Source organism: Staurois parvus, unplaced genomic scaffold (assembly GCF_062004578.1).
Source record: "Staurois parvus isolate SC_StPar_1 unplaced genomic scaffold, SC_StPar_1.0 ptg003669l, whole genome shotgun sequence".
NCBI lineage: Eukaryota > Metazoa > Chordata > Amphibia > Anura > Ranidae > Staurois > Staurois parvus.
Window position 1 is genome coordinate 1 of NW_028321465.1, and position 22724 is coordinate 22724.

Below are 22724 nucleotides of genomic sequence, written 5' to 3' on the forward strand. Positions count from 1 at the left end.
GGGGGAGAAGTATGCGTGGAGGGGCGGGGGGGGAGAAGTATGCGTGGAGGGGCGGGGGGAGAAGTATGCGTGGAGGGGCGGGGGGGAGAAGTATGCGTGGAGGGGCGGGGGGGAGAAGTATGCGTGGAGGGGCGGGGGGGAGAAGTATGCGTGGAGGGGCGGGGGGAGAAGTATGCGTGGAGGGGCGGGGGGGAGAAGTGTGCGTGGAGGGGCGGGGGGAGAAGTGTGCGTGGAGGGGCGGGGGGGAGAAGTGTGCGTGGAGGGGCGGGGGGGGAGAAGTGTGCGTGGAGGGGCGGGGGGGAGAAGTGTGCGTGGAGGGGCGGGGGGGAGAAGTGTGCGTGGAGGGGCGGGGGGGGAGAAGTGTGCGTGGAGGGGCGGGGGGGAGAAGTGTGCAGGGAGGGGCGGATGGGGGAGAAGTGTGCAGGGAGGGGCGGGATGGGGGGAGAAGTGTGCAGGGAGGGGCGGATGGGGGAGAAGTGTGCGTGGAGGGGCGGGGGGGAGAAGTGTGCGTGGAGGGGCGGGGGGAGAAGTGTGCGTGGAGGGGCGGGGGGGAGAAGTATGCATGGAGGGGCGGGGGGGAGAAGTGTGCGTGGAGGGGCGGGGGGGAGAAGTATGCGTGGAGGGGCGGGGGGGAGAAGTGTGCGTGGAGGGGCGGGGGGGAGAAGTGTGCAGACAGGTGTGGAGGGGCGGGGGGAGAAGTGTGCAGACAGGTGTGGAGTGGGCGGGGCAAAGTGTAACACCAAAACAGCTGTTAGCTCTCTGCACCAGAGCTCCTCCCCCCATGCACTGGGCAGGATTTGGGACACAGAGCGTAAGAACATCCATGGGAGGAGACAAAAGGTGGATTAGAACACCCCAGGGGGGCAGAGACACACAAGGTGGATGAGAATACCCCATGGGGGCAGAGAAACACAGAGGTGGGTGGGAAGGGGCAGAGAAACACAGAGAGGTGGGGGGGAAGGGGCGAGAAACAGAGAGGTGGGGGGGAAGGGGCGGAGAAACACAGAGAGGTGGGTGGGAAGGGGCGGAGAAACACAGAGAGGTGGGGGGGAAGGGGCGGAGAAACACAAAGGTGGGGGGAAGGGCGGAGAAACACAAAGGTGGGGGGAAGGGGCGGAGAAACACAAAGGTGGGTGGGAAGGGACGGAGAAACAGAGAGAGGTGGGTGGGAAGGAGCGGAGAAACACACAAAGGTGGGGGGGGGGGGGGAAGGGGCGGAGAAACACACAAAGGTGGGGGGGGGGGAAGGGGCGGAGAAACACACAAAGGTGGGGGGGGGGAAGGGGCGGAGAAACACACAAGGTGGGGGGGGGGGAAGGGGTGGAGAAACACACAAAGGTGGGTAGGAAGGGGCGGAGAAACACAGCCAAGCTCAATCAATAACTAAAACATCACTTCTGGGTGGAATGATCCTTTACCCGAGTTATCCCCAAACACTAGACGGCCACTTAAGGTTTCTGGCCAGTAGACTTGTGATCGGCATAGAGGGCAGTGTGGACACTTACGTAGTATTTATCGGGGTTGTATCTCTTGTGGTTGGTGAAGATGGAGCCTCTCAGAGGGCAGTGTGGACACTTACGTAGAATTATCGGGGTTGTATCTCTTGTGGTTGGTGAAGATGGAGGCCTCTCATAGAGGGCAGTTTAGACACTTACGTAGTATTTATCGGGGTTGTATCTCTTGTGGTAGGTGAAGATGGAGGCCTCTCATAGAGGGCAGTGTGGACACTTACGTAGTATTTATCGGGGTTGTATCTCTTGTGGTTGGTGAAGATGGAGGCCTCTCAGAGGGCAGTGTGGACACTTACGTAGAATTTATCGGGGTTGTATCTCTTGTGGTTGGTGAAGATGGAGGCCTCTCATAGAGGGCAGTTTGGACACTTACGTAGTATTTATCGGGGTTGTATCTCTTGTGGTAGGTGAAGATGGAGGCCTCTCATAGAGGGCAGTGTGGACACTTACGTAGTATTTATCGGGGTTGTATCTCTTGTGGTAGGTGAAGATGGAGGCCACTCATAGAGGGCAGTGTGGACACTTACGTAGTATTTATCGGGGTTGTATCTCTTGTGGTAGGTGAAGATGGAGGCCACTCATAGAGGGCAGTGTGGACACTTACGTAGTATTTATCGGGGTTGTATCTCTTGTGGTTGGTGAAGATGGAGGCCACTCATGGAGGCAGTGTGGACACTTACGTAGTATTTATCGGGGTTGTATCTCTTGTGGTAGGTGAAGATGGAGGCCTCTCATGGAGGGCAGTGTGGACACTTACGTAGTATTTATCGGGGTTGTATCTCTTGTGGTAGGTGAAGATGGAGGCCTCTCATGGAGGGCAGTGTGGACACTTACGTAGTATTTATCGGGGTTGTATCTCTTGTGGTAGGTGAAGATGGAGGCCTCTCATAGAGGGCAGTGTGGACACTTACGTAGTATTTATCGGGGTTGTATCTCTTGTGGTAGGTGAAGATGGAGGCCACTCATAGAGGGCAGTGTGGACACTTACGTAGTATTTATCGGGGTTGTATCTCTTGTGGTAGGTGAAGATGGAGGCCACTCATAGAGGGCAGTGTGGACACTTACGTAGTATTTATCGGGGTTGTATCTCTTGTGGTAGGTGAAGATGGAGGCCTCTCATAGAGGGCAGTGTGGACACTTACGTAGTATTTATCGGGGTTGTATCTCTTGTGGTAGGTGAAGATGGAGGCCACTCATAGAGGGCAGTGTGGACACTTACGTAGTATTTATCGGGGTTGTATCTCTTGTGGTAGGTGAAGATGGAGGCACTCATAGAGGGCAGTGTGGACACTTACGTAGTATTTATCGGGGTTGTATCTCTTGTGGTAGGTGAAGATGGAGGCCTCTCATAGAGGGCAGTGTGGACACTTACGTAGTATTTATCGGGGTTGTATCTCTTGTGTAGGTGAAGATGGAGGCCACTCAGAGGGCAGTGTGGACACTTACGTAGTATTTATCGGGGTTGTATCTCTTGTGGTAGGTGAAGATGGAGGCCACTCATAGAGGGCAGTGTGGACACTTACGTAGTATTTATCGGGGTTGTATCTCTTGTGGTAGGTGAAGATGGAGGCCACTCATAGAGGGCAGTGTGGACACTTACGTAATATTTATCGGGGTTGTATCTCTTGTGGTAGGTGAAGATGGAGGCCACTCATAGAGGGCAGTGTGGACACTTACGTAGTATTTATCGGGGTTGTATCTCTTGTGGTAGGTGAAGATGGAGGCCTCTCATAGAGGGCAGTGTGGACACTTACGTAGTATTTATCGGGGTTGTATCTCCTGTGGTAGGTGAAGATGGAGGCCACTCATAGAGGGCAGTGTGGACACTTACGTAGTATTTATCGGGGTTGTATCTCTTGTGGTAGGTGAAGATGGAGGCCTCTCAGAGGGCAGTGTGGACACTTACGTAGTATTTATCAGGGTTGTATCTCTTGTGGTAGGTGAAGATGGAGGCCACTCATAGAGGGCAGTGTGGACACTTACGTAATATTTATCGGGGTTGTATCTCTTGTGGTAGGTGAAGATGGAGGCCACTCATAGAGGGCAGTGTGGACACTTACGTAGTATTTATCGGGGTTGTATCTCTTGTGGTAGGTGAAGATGGAGGCCACTCATAGAGGGCAGTGTGGACACTTACGTAGTATTTATCGGGGTTGTATCTCTTGTGGTAGGTGAAGATGGAGGCTCTCATAGAGGGCAGTGTGGACACTTACGTAGTATTTATCGGGGTTGTATCTCTTGTGGTAGGTGAAGATGGAGGCCACTCTTAGAGGGCAGTGTGGACACTTACGTAGTATTTATCGGGGTTGTATCTCTTGTGGTAGGTGAAGATGGAGGCCTCTCGGATGCGCCCGTCCTGCTTCATAGAGTACGCCTTCGGGGAAAAGGACAGAATCGCCTCGTCGTTCACAGGGACTCCTGAGAAGCGCTGGGCCAGGTTGTGAATGAAGAAATTAAACTTCGTTGCAACGCTCCCCAAACTGGACTCAATCAATCTGGAGAGAGAAGACGGAGCGGAGTCATCGACAGGGGAATTACTGGAAAAACGCCATCCCGGGACACAGGAATTCAGATACAGTCCAAGTATTTGTCTACAAGAAGAACAGTATAAAAGCTCCCACGGCACAGGTATGGCAAAAGCTCGGAGCTGCGGAGTTTTAACACCAAATATCGACTAACCAAATCACAGAGATAATAGAGAACATACATCTCCATACATCGAACACAAGACCTGGCCACCAATAGTGCCAACATTTCCATCATAAAGTGCAATAAAAGGCTGCAAAGTATCCAGAGCCGATTATTCACAAAAGGTGCTTAGTGCCGTATTCCTTTAAATCTTCATGAATTATTCCCAGAGTCCTCTTGGTGTAAAACACCTGACCTGTGTGCCGCCACCTTCACTGAGGAAAAGTCACCAGATTCCCATGACCCCTTCAAAGCCAGCGGGTCTCAAGACACTTTTAACCCCAAGGCGGGAAACCAGCCGGACCAGTTCTGCAATCTTGGTAGCCTCACCACATGAGCCAAGTACCACAGGAAGAAAAAACTTGTACAAATCTTTTCATAAAATGCAGACAATCACTTCCTGTGGCTCCGGCTGACGCATTTTGTCGTAATGACTTCTTCAGGAGCAGGGGCGGACTGACCATTTGGAAACTCAGGCACTGCCGAGGCTCCGGGGTCAGTAGGGGGCCCCATGAGATGCCCCTGGTACCTTTTTCATAGGCTTTTTTGAGTTTGGGCAAGGACACAGGGGCCCCATGATCCACTATTGCCCGGGGGCCCCATGAGTTGTCAGTCTGCCCCTGTTCAGGAGGCACTGTGACAAAACGCATCGGGCCACAGTTACAGGGAAGGGACGAGGTACACCTGGAAGTCCTTGGAGGGGGAGCTGGGATGGTGGAGTCGGCCTCCAGCAAATCGTGAGTTTTCCCCGCTGCACGGCAGTATGCACTACCAAATGTGAGGGTACAGAGAGGTTCTTATTGGCAGCATTTTAATAAAAGGTTTTTACACTATAAAGGTTTTCCCTCCTGTGGTACTTGGCTCATGTGGTGAGGCTACTATGGAGAGAGATTTCAACACTGGTCCTGGCTGGTTCCCCCCATGGGGTTACAAGTGCCTAAAGACCCACCAGCTGCCCCCCCCCCCCAGTATAACCTCTCCTCTACCAGTCATGGTAAAGTTGCACTAAAGGCATAAAAAACAGAAGAAATGGTGTCCCTCAATGGACTTCAAGAATAGAATTTTACAATAAGTACAAAAATCCCATGTTTTCTCATCCATTGAAGGACAGGAATCCAGAGACTGTGGAGATGTCCAGAACTAGTCCAACTGTGGTGGTGGAAACACCGCACAAACCACTACAGCTCTAATTAGGTGGACTGAGGACCGCCTGAAGCTCAGGAGCCACCCGAAGGACCAGTGCCTGTATCAGCTGTATGTGATGGATGGGATGTACTTACCTATCCACAATGGGAACCTGATAACATGGCAAATAGGGAGAACAAGGAGGATTCATCTAATGCTCTAGACCAGGATGGAGAAGGTCATTGACAGAGAGGAAGACTCTACACGTATGGTAAACTGTACCTGAGCCAGCTGATGAACCCGAACTCACCAAAAGATGGAAGAAAACTTCCAAACAGGGAAGAAAGTACCTTCAACAGAAAGAACAATGGAAATCACCCTCAAAAGGAACCAATCCTAACTGGAAAAACCGTTCCAGGCAAGCAAGCCTGAGGCCTGAAACACTAAACCCTTAGCATCAAGAGACAGAGATCCTTGACTAAAGGAGGCCCATTTATGGAGGACGGAAGTAAACCTGCCTCATACAATCACAAAGGGTGGCTGCAAATGCTGGAAACTGGTGAGGCTCAATTCAGATGGACCTTGCAGGGGGTTAGATTCTGCGGGAAGCTGTTCATTATAAGGGTTCGTATAGCTGTTTGCAGGAGGTAACCTGAGCATCCCACAATGAGGATGTCCAGTGGGAGCTGTACCATGAGGGGCTGATCATGCCTTAAGGATAGGAGGCCCACCAAAGGAAGGAAATGGAGGCCAAGAGGAGGCACAGCCCCAGGGCCAGAGGAGGCACAGCCCCAGGGCCAGAAGAGGCACAGCCCCAGGGCCAGAAGAGGCACAGCCCCAGGGCCAGAAGAGGCACAGCCCCAGGGCCAGAAGAGGCACAGCCCCAGGGCCAGAAGAGGCACAGCCCCAGGGCCAGAAGAGGCACAGCCCCAGGGCCAGAAGAGGCACAGCCCCAGGGCCAGAAGAGGCACAGCCCCAGGGCCAGAAGAGGCACAGCCCCAGGGCCAGAAGAGGCACAGCCCCAGGGCCAGAAGAGGCACAGCCCCAGGGCCAGAAGAGGCACAGCCCCAGGGCCAGAAGAGGCACAGCCCCAGGGCCAGAAGAGGCACAGCCCCAGGGCCAGAAGAGGCACAGCCCCAGGGCCAGAAGAGGCACAGCCCCAGGCCCCAAGTTAACAGATAAACTGTAGCAAGGAACCCAGGGAGACCAAGGAAGGTGCAGTACCCTGTGCAGTATCACAGGGGAGATAAGGAGCAAGGAGGGAAAACTAGAAGCAAAAGATTAGCCTGTGTGCTAAACGGGTGTCTCGGCACCTGAATGCAAGAGGGGTATACCACCCAAGGACCCACCAGGATACACAATCAGCCCCCTCCCCCCGCCACTAATAGAAGTGGGTGTGCATCTTCATGCAGAAGGTTTGTCTGAGTGGCCAGGTGACCTCTTAGTCTGAGCCCTATGGGCTGAGTGGGGGCCAGGATCAGAGGACCTGAGTGCACCTACTGCAGAGATGGATGAAAGAGCAAAGTGGAATTCAGCTGACGTCTCTCTAGACCAGCAATGGGCAAACTACGGCCCGGCGGACCTTTTAATCCGGCCCGCGGAGCTAGGCTCCTCTCACAGTCCGCCCTGAAGACCGGTGTAGCATGAAAATCTGTCTCCTATGAGGATCTGTCCCCCTCGACGTATCTGCGCATGTGCCGGAGATCGCCGATCGGCTGCTAATGCCTGAAACTGGCACATGCGCAGATACGTCGAGGGGGACAGATCCTCATAGGAGACAGATTTTCATGCTACACCGGAACGGCGCAGGAAAACGGCGAGAGGAACGCGCGGAGCAAAGGTAAGTGAATTGACACAGGGGGGACTTACTATATGGGGGATGAATTACTATATGGGGGATGAATTACTATATGGGGGATGAATTACTATATGGGGGATGAATTACTATATGGGGGATGAATTACTATAGGGGATGAATTACTATGGGGGATGAATTACTATATGGGGGATGAATTACTATATGGGGGATGAATTACTATGGGGGATGAATTACTATATGGGGGATGAATTACTATATGGGGGATGAATTACTATATGGGGGATGAATTACTATATGGGGGATGAATTACTATGGGGGATGAATTACTATAGGGGGGATGAATTACTATAGGGGGGAGGAATTACTATAGGGGGGAGGAATTACTATAGGGGGGATGAATTACTATAGGGGGGATGAATTACTATGGGGAATGAATTACTATATCGGGGATGAATTACTATATGGGGGATGAATTACTATATGGGGGATGAATTACTATGGGGAATGAATTACTATATGGGGGATGAATTACTATATGGGGGATGAATTACTATAGGGGGGATGAATTACTATAGGGGGGATGAATTACTATAGGGGGGATGAATTACTATAGGGGGGATGAATTACTATAGGGGGGATGAATTACTATAGGGGGGAGGAATTACTATGTGGGGGATGAATTACTATGTGGGGGATGAATTACTATGTGGGGGATGAATTACTATGTGGGGGATGAATTACTATGTGGGGGATGAATTACTATAAGGGGGATGAATTACTATAAAGGGGATGAATTACTATAAGGGGGATGAATTACTATAGGGGGGATGAATTACTATAGGGGGGATGAATTACTATAGGGGGGATGAATTACTATAGGGGGGATGAATTACTATAAGGGGGATGAATTACTATAGGGGGGATGAATTACTATAAGGGGGATGAATTACTATAGGGGGGATGAATTACTATGGGGGATGAATTACTATATGGGGGATGAATTACTATATGGGGGATGAATTACTATGGGGGATGAATTACTATATGGGGGATGAATTACTATATGGGGGATGAATTACTATATGGGGGATGAATTACTATGCTTACTATGGGGGAATATTACTATACTTACTATGGATGACACATACACATCATTCATCTACTCTTGGTCCGGCCCCCGGGTCCAATATATGAACCCATTGCGGCCCTCAAGTCAAAAAGTTTGCCCACCCCTGACCTAGACCTTCTACATTGGGTGAAGAACAAGCTCTGACCTGCTGTGCCGTTATTGATCAAGGTGCAGAGACAAAGACGGCAATCAATGGCCAAACGAGTCAGGAGCTCTTTGAAAAGACATCAGCACCCCAGCGACGTACCCAGAGTGCCATGTACTATCTGTATGGACATTAGGCCCATGGGGGGGGGGGGGGGGGGAAGAAGATTGGATGATTGTAACAAGTCACCACAACTGAAGCAGAAGGCTCCAGACATTCGCTCTCTGAGGCCGAGGTCTATCCCAGTGCAGGAGGGATCCCTTTAGAACGACGAAGCTGAACTCCAGGTAACCCTTTTAGTCAAATGCATCTAGATCAGTTAGTCTAGCACTACCCTGTCCCATGAAGGACAATACTGCTGCCCAAAGGGGTCTTCACTACCCTATCCCATGAAGGACAATACTGCTGCCCAAAGGGGTCTTCACTACCCTATCCCATGAAGGACAATACTGCTGCCCAAAGGGGTCTTCACTACGCTATCCCATGAAGGACAATACTGCTGCCCAAAGGGGTCTTCACTACCCTATCCCATGAAGGACAATACTGCTGCCCAAAGGGGTCTTCACTACCCTATCCCATGAAGGACAATACTGCTGCCCAAACGGGGTCTTCACTACCCTATCCCATGAAGGACAATACTGCTGCCCAAAGGGGTCTTCACTACGCTATCCCATGAAGGACAATACTGCTGCCCAAAGGGGTCTTCACTACCCTATCCCATGAAGGACAATACTGCTGCCCAAAGGGGTCTTCACTACCCTATCCCATGAAGGACAATACTGCTGCCCAAAGGGGTCTTCACTACCCTATCCCATGAAGGACAATACTGCTGCCCAAAGGGGTCTTCACTACCCTATCCCATGAAGGACAATACTGCTGCCCAAACGGGTCTTCAGAGTCATCCAGAGTGGAGGCACCCTAGGACAGGAATTGTGTTTCTGGCAGGATCCCCAGGTGAAAATAAATGAAAAAAAACTAAAAAAGAAAACTAATGGAGCCACCACATCTAATGATTGGTAAACTGAAATTTATTAAGTTATTGTTTTGGGGTTTAATAACACTTTAGGGTCAATGACAACACGGGACAGAGGGCAGAAGCAGCCAGTTCAGACTGGGACTTGAGAAGGGATCCAAACTACCTGTCAGTAGAATCTCTATAAAGCTTCTCAATTCGTTTTTGAGTGACAGACCCCTTTACGGATCCGATGAAAGCGGTGGACCCCCTCCCCAGAAATATTCACATACATACAACTTTGCATGCAATGAATAGATGGACTTTATTTGACTGAAATGGGATTATCGCCTCATACATAATATGACCTACTCAGAGCTGTATGTATGTCGAGATCCACCTAGATGCCTTAGCAGCAGTTGGCTCAGCCTCTCGGTGCACCGCTGATATCCTGAGCAGCCACTCCCACCCCTTCTCCTGCCCGGTACTCCAGTGAGCAATGGAGGGGCAGAGCAGAGAGCGGTGAATGGCAGTCACTGCCCTCCACTCAGAGCAGACTGAGTACCGAGTGATCAGCAGTCATGTGATTGCTTAGGTCTCAGGTTGGACGGGTGACAGCTGCAGCATCAGCCCAATGTTGCAGCCGCTTAGATTAGCATGTGCGTGTTTTTTTTCTGATTCCCGCACTTCTCCTTTAACTCCCTCCCTTTACATACACATTATAAAAATGAAACTGGACTTGGAGAGTCACGTAATGTCTGGAAATCACCCCAATGCAGAGCCCAGTGCCTGAAGGTCACATTCCAGGCTAACCCCACACGTCCAGCAGGGTCCGGCCTCCAAGGTCAGGATTGACCTACTCAGAGCTTCAATAAAGTCATCCTAAAACAGAAGTACGGGTAAAACGTTTTTGGTCATACGTCTCTTGAGGGTCACAGAAGGGCACTTGTGGGTCACAGAAGGGCACTTGTGCACTCTGATGACCCACAATCAGCTGACAGTGAGCTAAAGCCTGCTATAAGCTTAAGCAACCAAGCCGCTCCAGTCTCTGTATGTATGTCGAGATCCACCTAGATGCCTTAGCAGCAGTTGGCTCAGCCTCTCGGTGCACCGCTGATATCCAGAGCAGCCACTCCCACCCCTTCTCCTGCCCGGTGCTCCAGTGAGCAATGGAGGGGCAGAGCAAAGAACCAGAGGTGACAAGATGACTGTAGGAGGGCGATAGGGACAGACCGCCATTAAAGGTGGTATTGCTCAGATCAGCAGTGGGGAGATTTATGTGCAAGTCTCCAACCAGCGGATGACGGAAGCGCCTCATTCTGACCAGCCTTACTCATGAAGTGAGTCTAAGGACAAACACAAAGGAAATTCCTCGACTCTGGACTTGGAGAGTCACGTAATGTCTGGAAATCACCCCAATGCAGAGCCCAGTGCTCGAAGGTCACACTCCAGGCTAACCCCACACGTCCAGCAGGGTCCGGCCTCCAAGGTCAGGATTAGGGAAGGACAATCCGGATAACCGGAGACCAGCTCAAGTAGCACTATAGTGAAGAATCTCCGAATACACGAGGCGAGCTCAGAAATTGGTCAGACTTTTCTTACAGCTGGAAAATGAAGACGTCTATCCTCCTGGGACACTAAAGAAAAACTGAGGCATGCTGGGTAGGGCAGGGGGTCATATAGGGGATGGCGTACAATTCTTCTCTTTGCCGGTGTCTGGTTCTCTCGTAGTCAACAGCATAAAAGGGCCGTATCCGAATTCCTGTGTCCCTCTCTCAGGGACCTGCGGCACAGGTCGTCACTCACCTGGTAAAGAAGATGGTGGCCTCTGCATCCGAGGCTTGAGGCTGGAGAGCATCATGGACATATTTCAGATCCTGAATCCCTGTAAGTTCCGGCAGCCCAGAGGAAATCATCTGAAAAGTAACACAGCAGTTAAATCTGATCACATGACAGCATCCGGAATGCCGTCTGTACAATACGGGAATAAATGGGATCTCAGATATTATGGGAGAGGGACATACAGAAGCAGACGGCTCCTAATGAAGGGCTGGCGTCCCTCTGACAGGAGCAGCATCTGCTGTGGTTTATGTTTGGAAGAGCAGAGCGCACCTCGTTCTTGCACCACTCTTTATTAATGCCTTCCAATGTGTTCTAATCCGGCTGACAGCACCACCCATCATCCCACCGGTCCTAGCAGGGTTGTCCTGCAGTGCTTCTCAGGGTTGTCCTGCAGTGCTTCTCATGCAGGTCTTACCCATATATTCGGATTACAGATCCACATTCAGCACTGCTTGTGGGTTTGCTGTGATATTTTTACTATACGGCCATGTTGTCTGTGTGGTTTTACATTGTGGTGCAAATCTTCCTCCTGGGTCTCAGGAACTGTGTTCATTTTTGGGTCCTCAGACTGAAAAAAAGCGTTAGACACTTTGTTATAGTCTGTAGTATGGACCCTTTTCTGTAGCTGCAATGACAGACAAGCGACCCCGGATCCAGCAGTTTCATCTCTTTATGAATCATGTGACCTGAAACCCCAAGTAAGAGACCACAGACCTTCTCGGTGTCCATCACTGGCCTTCAATGTTCAGGGCCCGGGTCAGCACAGTGCAATACCATGAAGTTCAGGTATAAAGCTCAGGTAATCTGCATACACATCTATGGACTATGGTCAGAACAAGACCCGGCCAGCACAATGAAGACCTGAGAGGTCCTATACATACAAAGGTCAGGTAACCTGGACACACATCTATGGACTATGGTCAGAACAAGACCCGGCCAGCACAATGAAGACCTGAGAGGTCCTATAGATATAAAGGTCAGGTAGCCTGGACACACATCTGCAGACACCGGTCAGGACAAGACCCGGCCAGCACAATGAAGGCCCAGGAGGTCCTATACATACAAAGGTCAGGTAACCTGGACACACATCTATGGACTATGGTCAGAACAAGACCCAGCCAGCACAATAAAGACCTGAGAGGTCCTATAGATATAAAGGTCAGGTAACCTGGACACACATCTGCAGACTCCGGTTAGGATAAGTCCCGGCCAGCAGTGAAGACCTGTGAAGTCCTACAGATATAATGCTCAGTCTCAATCTGGACACACATCTGCAGACTGCGGTCAGGGTAAGGGCTGGTCGGCACAGTGAAGGCCCAGGAGATCCTATAGACATAAAGGTCAGGTAATCTGGACACACATCTGCAGACTCCGGTTAGGATAAGTCCCGGCCAGCAGTGAAGACCTGTGAAGTCCTACAGATATAATGCTCAGTCTCAATCTGGACACACATCTGCAGACTCCGGTCAGGACAAGACCCGGTCAGCACAGTGAAGGCCCAGGAGGTCCTATAGATATAAAGGTCAGGTAGCCTGGACACACATCTGCAGACTCCGGTCAGGACAAGACCCGGTCAGCACAGTGAAGGCCCAGGAGGTCCTATAGATATAAAGGTCAGGTAGCCTGGACACACATCTGCAGACTCCGGTCAGGTCAAGACCCGGCCAGCACAATGAAGGCCCAGGAGGTCCTATAGATATAAAGGTCAGGTAATCTGGACACACATCTGCAGACTGCGGTCAGGAAATGTAGAAGATCTCGGGGTTCGTAGAACGTGATCCTCACCAGGGACAGCAGGTTCAGGAAGAGGTTGGTGTGTTTCCTGAGCAGGTTATAGGCCTGGCAGCAAAGATCTACGAAGAGCTGGAAGCGGCTGGTGGGTTTCTCTCCTCCGTTAATGACGTAGGCCATGTCTGAGGTCAGGACGAAGGGAGCGCGATCCCTACACAGAACAAAACCAGAATCAGGACATCAGAAATACGACTCTGTGAGCAGACTATACATAATTCTATATCAGGGAATGAGGACAATGAATGACCTCGGCAGGAAGCCGCCTAGGAACACGCTCAGGGATGGCGGTGCTTCCACCAATGTCTGCAGACAGAAACGTTGCTGGAAGACCAGAATGTACGGGGAATTCCAGAGCAGAGATCTCACATTCTTCACATCACACAGAGAAATTTCCCATCAGAGTGCCGTATCAGCTCTATCACCGTGTACATTCCCTGAGCCATCACCTCCCCGCTTCATACAACAGCTCTGAGTGTGAGGACACCCCCCCACCCCCCATCACCTGCCCCCCCCACCCCCCCACCCCCCAACCCTCTGTTTATAGTGTGCACACATACAATGAAAGGCTTTATTTACAAAGCTAACACTCCAGGAACAGATTGTGATTTTCAAGAAGAGACAACTGCTCTCAGTCCGAGATTTGAAGGTGACAGTCACATGACTACATTTAAAGGGGACCTCCGGGCAGGGTACTAATTCTACCCCGTACTTCCTGTCCACAGATGAATACTTTACTCTTCATAACTGCACAGCTTCTTACTAAATAGCTTGAGGTCATCTCTGTGCATTAGAACTGCAGCTATGCCGGGGTACAGGAGGGGGTATAGAGAATCACCGGGGTCTCTTCCGGTCACTGTGCAGTGTTGATGGGAGAACTACAAGTCCCATCATGCAGTAGGAACTGTGGCCACTAATACTGGTCAGCCCAAGCAGTCATCGCAGGTAATAAATGCTGAATTTATCATCTCTGAGATTCACCTCTTGAAGCTTCCGAACATCTGGGCGTGTCCGAGGAACTTCCCGAAGTCGATGTGGAACATGTGACCGGTGCTCCGTAGCATGATGTTATCGTTATGGCGGTCGCAGATTCCCAGCACATACGTGGCCACACAGCAGCCGGCACACGAGTAGATGAAGTTTTCCGATGCCTAAATATAAAGAGAACCTGTCTGTCAGAAAGAGGGAGGTAATCGCTCAATGTAATATGGAATGGTGGATCCCCATCACCCAACTCCAGAGTACCCCCCAATGTGAGGACCCCCATACTCCAGTGTCTATGTACCCCCAATGTGAGGACCCCCATCTCACCCACACTCCAGATGTCTGTATACCCCCAATGTGAGGACCCCCATACTCCAGTGTCTATGTACCCCCAATGTGAGGACCCCCATCTCACCCACACTCCAGATGTCTGTATACCCCCAATGTGAGGACCCCCATACTCCAGTGTATGTACCCCCAATGTGAGGACCCCCATCTCACCCACACTCCAGATGTCTGTATACCCCCAATGTGAAGACCCCCATACTCCAGTGTATGTACCCCCAATGTGAAGACCCCCATCTCACCCACAGTCTAGATGTCTGTATACCCCCAATGTGAGGACCCCCATACTCCAGTGTATGTACCCCCAATGTGAGGACCCCCATCTAACCCACACTCCAGTGTCTATGTACCCCTAATGTGAGGACCCGACATACTCCAGTGTCTATGTACCCCCAATTTGAAGGACCCCCATCTCACCCAAACTCCAGTGTCTATGTACCCCCCCAATGTAAGGACCTCCGTCTCACCAGTGTCTGCACTCCCAATGTGAGGACCCGCATCTCACCCACACTCCAGTGTCTATGTACCCCCAATGTGAGGACCCGCATCTCACCCACACTCCAGTGTCTATGTACCCCCAATGTGAGGACCCCCATCTCACCCACACTCCAGTGTCTATGTACCCCCAATGTGAGGACCCCCATCTCACCCACACTCCAGTGTCTATGTGCCCCCCAATGTGAGGACCCGCATCTCACCCACACTCCAGTGTCTATGTGCCCCCCAATGTGAGGACCCGCATCTCACCCACACTCCAGTGTCTATGTACCCCCAATGTGAGGACCTCCGTCTCACCAGTGTTTGCACCCCCAATGTGAGGACCCCCATCTCACCCACATACCAGTGTCTATGTGCCCCCCAATGTGAGGACCCGCATCTCACCCACATTCTAGTGTCTATGTACCCCCAATGTGAGGACCCCCTTCCCACCCACAATCCAGCGTCTGTATACCCCCAATGTGAGGACCCCCATCTCACCCACACTACTGTGTCTATGTACCCCCAATGTGAGGACCTCAGTCTCACCAATGTGAGGACCCCCATCTCACCCACATACCAGTGTCTATGTGCCCCCCAATGTGAGGACCCCCATCGCTCAGACTTCTGTGTTATATTACCTGGTGGTCTTCATCCAGCATATCCCATTACCTTCTCATATTCCTCCTCGGACGGGTTATACTTTCGCAGCCACTCTGCCAGCGGTTTGTCCTTGAAGGATCCGGTCAATCCATATTCAACCTGGATTTTCCTCAGGGTGTCGGCTGAAAGCACCAACTCCACCAGACCTGGAACCAAGTGTGAGGCATCACATCAACAATCCCTTCAAGCTCCTCCTGTCCTGACCAGAAGAGGACACACTGCACACAATGAGGACACCTCCAGGACCACCCTACCCCAATATCAGGGAATGCTGGGTAACAGATGGCAGGACGTTCCCCAGACTATAGCTAACCATTTCTATTGACCGAACTATCATTTCTCTTCCTACATGACAAAGCAGATATAAGGAGGGCGACCATTGGATGAAATCCGCTCTGACCATGCCTAGAGTTCTACAAGGTGACCTGGAAAGTCAAACTCCATCCAAATCCTTGTTTTGTTTCATCGGAAATATCTGTCAGGTTTTCCCTATTAGGAGACGTGTAGAATATCCCAAACCGATGGACTTCTATCACTTCTCCACCTGTCCCCACCCTGTCCTCACCCTGTGCCCACCCTGTCCTCCACCTGTCCTCCACCTGTCCCCACCCTGTCCTCACCCTGTCCTCACCCTGTCCCCACCCTGGCCTCACCCTGTCCTCACCCTGTCCTCACCCTGTCCTCACCCTGTCCCCCACCCTGTCCTCCACCTGTCCTCCACCTGTCCCCGCCCTGTGCCCACCCTGTCCCTGTCCTCCACCTGTCCCCACCCTGTCCCCCACCTTTGCCCATCCTGTCCTCGCCCTGTCCCTGTCCTCCACCTGTCCCCACCCTGTCCCTGCCATCCCCACCCTGTCACCCTGTCCCTGTCCTCGCCCTGTCCTCACCCTGTCCCGGCTATCCCCACCCTGTCCCTGTCCCCCACCTGTCCCCACCCTGTCCTCACCCTGTCCCCCACCTGTGCCCATCCTGTCCTCACCCTGTCCCCACCCTGTCCTCACCCTGTCCCCCACCTGTCCCCCACCTGTCCTCACCCTGTCCTCCACCCTGTCCCCACCCTGTCCCTGTGCCCACCCTGTCCTCCACCCTGTCCTCCACCCTGTCCTCCACCCTGTCCTCCACCCTGTACCCGACCCTGTCCTCCACCCTGTACCCGACCCTGTCCTCCACCCTGTACCCGACCCTGTCCTCCACCCTGTACCCGACCCTGTCCTCCACCCTGTACCCGACCCTGTCCTCACCCTGTCCCTGTCCCCAGCCCGTCCCGCCCTGTGCCCACCCTGTACTCGCCCTGTCCTCCACCTGTCCCCGACCCTGTCCTCACCCTGCACCCATCCTGTACTCGCTCTGTCCCCGCCCTGTACTCACCCTGTACTCACCCTGTCCCCACCCCCTGCCCCGCCCTGTACTCACACCCCCCCCCCCCCCGAGTCCTCACCCTGTCCCCCCCCCCCCCCCAACTGTGATTGGATACAGCTGATCACATGGTGAAGGGCTGCAATGATTGACCCTGATCTGTGATCCAAAGGGACACAGCAGTCACAGAGTTGCATCCTGGGGGGGGGTGCGGGAGGCTCAGTTTTAGGAGGACATCCATGGTCGTCCTCCCAGAACTGGATGGCCATGCTGGAGCCATCTTGCCTCTTTAGCTCGGTCAGAACGTGGTGAAGGAGCGATCTCTCCATTCTGGTTCTAGTCCTTACAGGTCACATGACATTCGAGGACCCACCTCGGTCCTTGCCAGTGGACAGACACTTGAAGAGAACCATCCGCATGTCCAGACCTTCCTGTAACCACAGCTTGTCCATGATCTTTATCATCTGCAGAGCCAGCATGTCCTGCCGCAAATCTTCTCCCACCTACAAGACAAACACGGGACTGAGATGGGGAAATCTCCTCCACCCCAGACAGGAATACTGAAGACACTCCGCACCTTGAACATGGCGTTGATTTCCTCCCCCCGCGGATCGGCGCTCACCATGGTCACTTTCAGGGGAACTGCGTTGGAGTTGAAGAAGGAACATGCCTGCAGGGAGAAGAGGGGAACCCCACATGTATGAAGTCAATGCCACCAGACCAATGTGCTGACCAGCTGGACGGAGATTCGGGGGATTCTGTACGGCTCTATACACGGCACGGCCTCACATGTTCCTTTATGACACATTCAGTACATCTCAGACGTTTGTTACAAAGTATCAGACAGTGACACAGAACATACTACATGGGATACGTGTTGTCACCCCCTGCGTCATATACTGGGGACCGGACAGAGCGGATCATCGGCACCACTGACCTTCACATTCAGCTCCTTGGCCTCCAGACTCGGACTGAGCGGCAAACGAGTCCAATTCTTCCTGAAGAGAAGCTGCACCCGTTCCATCCCCTCCTGGAGGACAACCTGCAGGAATACACCCCATCATACGTGAATCCCGAATCTCTGCTCCACACGGAACACCCCATCATACATGAATCCCGAATCTCTGCTCCACGCGGAACACCCCATCATACATGAATCCCGAATCTCTGCTCCACGCGGAACACCCCATCATACATGAATCCCGAATCTCTGCTCCACACGGAACACCCCATCATACGTGAATCCCGAATCTCTGCTCCACACGGAACACCCCATCATACATGAATCCCGAATCTCTGCTCCACACGGAACACCCCATCATACGTGAATCCCGAATCTCTGCTCCACACGGAACACTCCATCATACGTGAATCCCGAATCTCTGCTCTACACGGAACACCCCATCATACGTGAATCCAGAATCTCTGCTCCACACGGAACACCCCATCATACGTGAATCCCGAATCTCTGCTCCACACGGAACACCCCATCATACGTGAATCCTGAATCTCTGCGCCACACGGAACACCCCATCATACGTGAATCCTGAATCTCTGTGCCACACGGAACACACTATCATACGTGAATCCCGAATCTCTGCTCCACACGGAACACCCCATCATACGTGAATCACGAATCTCTGCTCCACACGGAACACCCCATCATACGTGAATCCCGAATCTCTGCTCCACATGGAACACCCCATCATACGTGAATCCCGAATCTCTGCTCCACATGGAACACCCCATCATACGTGAATCCTGAATCTCTGCTCCACGCGGAACACCCCATCATACATGAATCCCGAATCTCTGCTCCACGCGGAACACCCCATCATACGTGAATCCCGAATCTCTGCTCCACACGGAACACACCATCATACGTGAATCCCGAATCTCTGCTCCACACGGAACACACCATCATACGTGAATCCCGAATCTCTGCTCCACACGGAACACCCCATCATACGTGAATCCCGAATCTCTGCTCCACACGGAACACCCCATCATACGTGAATCCCGAATCTTGGCTCCACACGGAACACACCATCATACGTGAATCCCGAATCTCTGCTCCACACAGAATACACCATCATACATGAATCCCGAATCTCTGCTCCACACGGAATACACCATCATACATGAATCCTGAATCTCTGCTCCACACGGAATACACCATCATACATGAATCCTTAATCTCGGCTCCACACGGAATACACCGCACCCCATCATACATGAATCCCGAATCTTTGCTCCACACGGAATACACTGCACCCCATCATACATGAATCCCGAATCTTTGCTCCACACGGAATACACTGCACCCCATCATACATGAATCCCGAATCTCGGCTCCACACGGGAGGTCAGCTGCTTCTGGGTCAGGAGGAGGGAATTCAGGGACTCCACACACATTCAGCTCCGCACACAACTCTGACATTCACCTGAAGTACTGTGATGGGTGGAGCTGCAGATCGCTGTGATTTGGACCTCGGATGTCGCATGGAAAGTGAAGAAAGTCGTGCGGAAATGACATCAAATCACACCAATGAAAGCGGAGCTCCACCCAAAAGGGGAAGTTCTGCTTCAAAGACCGGTCCCCTGCTCCCCATTAAGGATTGGCTCCTTTGGGGGGAGGGTCCCAGAATTTGACAGGTACCCGCTCCCGCTGCGATTGCGTAGGCGATTGGAAGTGGACGTTGTTCTCTTATCCTCCCTCCCCGTAGTGGGACACATGACAGGTCCCAGGAGGCTACGGGGCCATTCACAAAGCTCAGCGCTTCTCGCACATGCTCAGTGGGCCCCGGATGTGAAGCCGTAAGCTGTCCCAGCCATGTGCCCACACTGAAGATGTCAGCACCTGGAACACCAGACGATTGGTGGAACGGGCTGCAGGGAGGACACAGCAGGATCGGGGGACAGGCAAGGGGATGTTTTTTTAAAAGTCAGCTGGGACAGGCTTGGGACGATTTTAGGACATCTTGGGACAGTCGTGGGGCAGTCGTGGGACAATTTTAGGACATCTGGGGACAGTCGTGGGACAATTTTAGGACATCTGGGGGCGGTCGTGGGACAATTTTAGGACATCTGGGGGCGGTCGTGGGACAATTTTAGGACATCTGGGGGCGGTCGTGGGACAATTTTAGGACATCTGGGGACAGTCGTGGGACAATTTTAGGACATCTGGGGACAGTCGTGGGACAATTTTAGGACATCTGGGGACAATTTTAGGACAGTCGTGGGACAATTTTAGGGCAGTCGGGGGGCAGTCGTGGGGCAGTCGTGGGGCAGTCGTGGGGCAGTCGGGGGGCAGTCGTGGGGCAGTCGTGGGGCAGTCGTGGGGCAGTCTTTGTATCCGCTGACTTCTGTATGGACAGTGTGAGTGGAATCCGCCTTCAGACGGTCTCACAGACATACATGAGATGCTACTTCAGGACCAGTTTGGACACGGTACATGGAACCTAAAGTCGCACCGGGGTGAAGCAGGACTACCACAGATCGATGGACATACATCAATGTGTAAAATGTACAAAGGTAAGCAATGGTGCGATATTGATGGGGCCAGACCCGGGCCCTACTGGGGGCCACATTCTGCCGGCATTCTCTGGATACAAAACTGCAGCAGACGGATCCAGATTGTCAGGACGGGGAAACGTTCCGGGTGAGGAGGACATCAGGGACAGGAAGAATGGAACCATCTCTGTGCTGCAACCAGCAGAAGCTCCTCCCAAAAGTCTTACCTGTCTGGCAGAACCGTTCGCCTGCCGGACCTTCTCAGCCACGACGCCCAGCAGTTGGGCGAGTCTGGTCTGCTTCTCCAGTTCCTGCCTCAGTCCTTTCCCAATGATGGAGAGAAGAGCGCCGAGAATCTGCTCATAGCGGCTCCCGAAGTGCGGATCGTTCAGAGAATCCTTCAAAAGCCTAAATCACAAAGACACAGTTACTGACCCCACCGACTATGGGCCTTCGCATGGAGCTGGACCTAGAAAGTGACTGACCCGACCGACTATGGGCCTTCGCATGGAGCTGGACCTAGAAAGTGACTGACCCCACCAACTATGGGCCTTCGCATGGAGTTCGACCTAGAAAGTGACTGACCCGACCGACTATGGGCCTTCGCATGGAGCTGGACCTAGAAAGTGACTGACCCCACCAACTATGGGCCTTCGCATGGAGTTCGACCTAGAAAGTGACTGACCCGACCGACTATGGGCCTTCGCATGGAGTTCGACCTAGAAAGTGACTGACCCGACCCACTATGGGCCTTCGCATGGAGCTGGACCTAGAAAGTGACTGACCCGACCGACTATGGGCCTTCGCATGGAGCTGGACCTAGAAAGTGACTGACCCGACCGACTATGGGCCTTCGCATGGAGCTGGACCTAGAAAGTGACTGACCCCACCAACTATGGGCCTTCGCATGGAGTTCGACCTAGAAAGTGACTGACCCGACCGACTATGGGCCTTCGCATGGAGCTGGACCTAGAAAGTGACTGACCCCACCAACTATGGGCCTTCGCATGGAGTTCGACCTAGAAAGTGACTGACCCGACCGACTATGGGCCTTCGCATGGAGTTCGACCTAGAAAGTGACTGACCCGACCCACTATGGGCCTTCGCATGGAGCTGGACCTAGAAAGTGACTGACCCGACCGACTATGGGCCTTCGCATGGAGCTGGACCTAGAAAGTGACTGACCCGACCGACTATGGGCCTTCGCATGGAGCTGGACCTAGAAAGTGACTGACCCGACCGACTATGGGCCTTCGCATGGAGCTGGACCTAGAAAGTGACTGACCCGACCGACTATGGGCCTTCGCATGGAGCTGGACCTAGAAAGTGACTGACCCGACCGACTATGGGCCTTCGCATGGAGCTGGACCTAGAAAGTGACTGACCCGACCGACTATGGGCCTTCGCATGGAGCTTGACCTAGAAAGTGACTGACCCGACCGACTATGGGCCTTCGCATGGAGCTGGACCTAGAAAGTGACTGACCCGACCGACTATGGGCCTTCGCATGGAGCTGGACCTAGAAAGTGACTGACCCGACCGACTATGGGCCTTCGCATGGAGCTTGACCTAGAAAGTGACTGACCCGACCGACTATGGGCCTTCGCATGGAGCTGGACCTAGAAAGTGACTGACCCGACCGACTATGGGCCTTCGCATGGAGCTTGACCTAGAAAGTGACTGACCCGACCGACTATGGGCCTTCGCATGGAGCTTGACCTAGAAAGTGACTGACCCGACCGACTATGGGCCTTCGCATGGAGCTTGACCTAGAAAGTGACTGACCCGACCGACTATGGGCCTTCGCATGGAGCTGGACCTAGAAAGTGACTGACCCGACCGACTATGGGCCTTCGCATGGAGCTGGACCTAGAAAGTGACTGACCCGACCGACTATGGGCCTTCGCATGGAGCTTGACCTAGAAAGTGACTGACCCGACCGACTATGGGCCTTCGCATGGAGCTGGACCTAGAAAGTGACTGACCCGACCGACTATGGGCCTTCGCATGGAGCTTGACCTAGAAAGTGACTGACCCGACCGACTATGGGCCTTCGCATGGAGCTTGACCTAGAAAGTGACTGACCCGACCGACTATGGGCCTTCGCATGGAGCTGGACCTAGAAAGTGACTGACCCGACCGACTATGGGCCTTCGCATGGAGCTGGACCTAGAAAGTGACTGACCCGACCGACTATGGGCCTTCGCATGGAGCTTGACCTAGAAAGTGACTGACCCGACCGACTATGGGCCTTCGCATGGAGCTGGACCTAGAAAGTGACTGACCCGACCGACTATGGGCCTTCGCATGGAGCTTGACCTAGAAAGTGACTGACCCGACCAACTATGGGCCTTCGCATGGAGCTTGACCTAGAAAGTGACTGACCC

The 22724-nt window shown here is 52.7% G+C and overlaps 1 protein-coding gene across 1 annotated transcript in view; it reads right to left on the bottom strand.

Annotated features, from left to right (window-relative positions):
* Positions 1-3772: 3772 nt before the first annotated feature.
* Positions 3773-22724, bottom strand: part of LOC149427542 (phosphatidylinositol 4-phosphate 3-kinase C2 domain-containing subunit alpha-like) — a 67658-nt gene continuing 48706 nt past the window's right edge. The window contains 9 exon segments of the mRNA XM_089667917.1: positions 3773-4006; positions 11176-11285; positions 12997-13153; positions 13981-14150; positions 15478-15614; positions 17198-17327; positions 17402-17494; positions 17762-17866; positions 20565-20745. Of these exon segments, the coding sequence (XP_089524043.1) occupies positions 3778-4006; positions 11176-11285; positions 12997-13153; positions 13981-14150; positions 15478-15614; positions 17198-17327; positions 17402-17494; positions 17762-17866; positions 20565-20745 (1312 nt within the window). The 3' untranslated portion in view covers positions 3773-3777.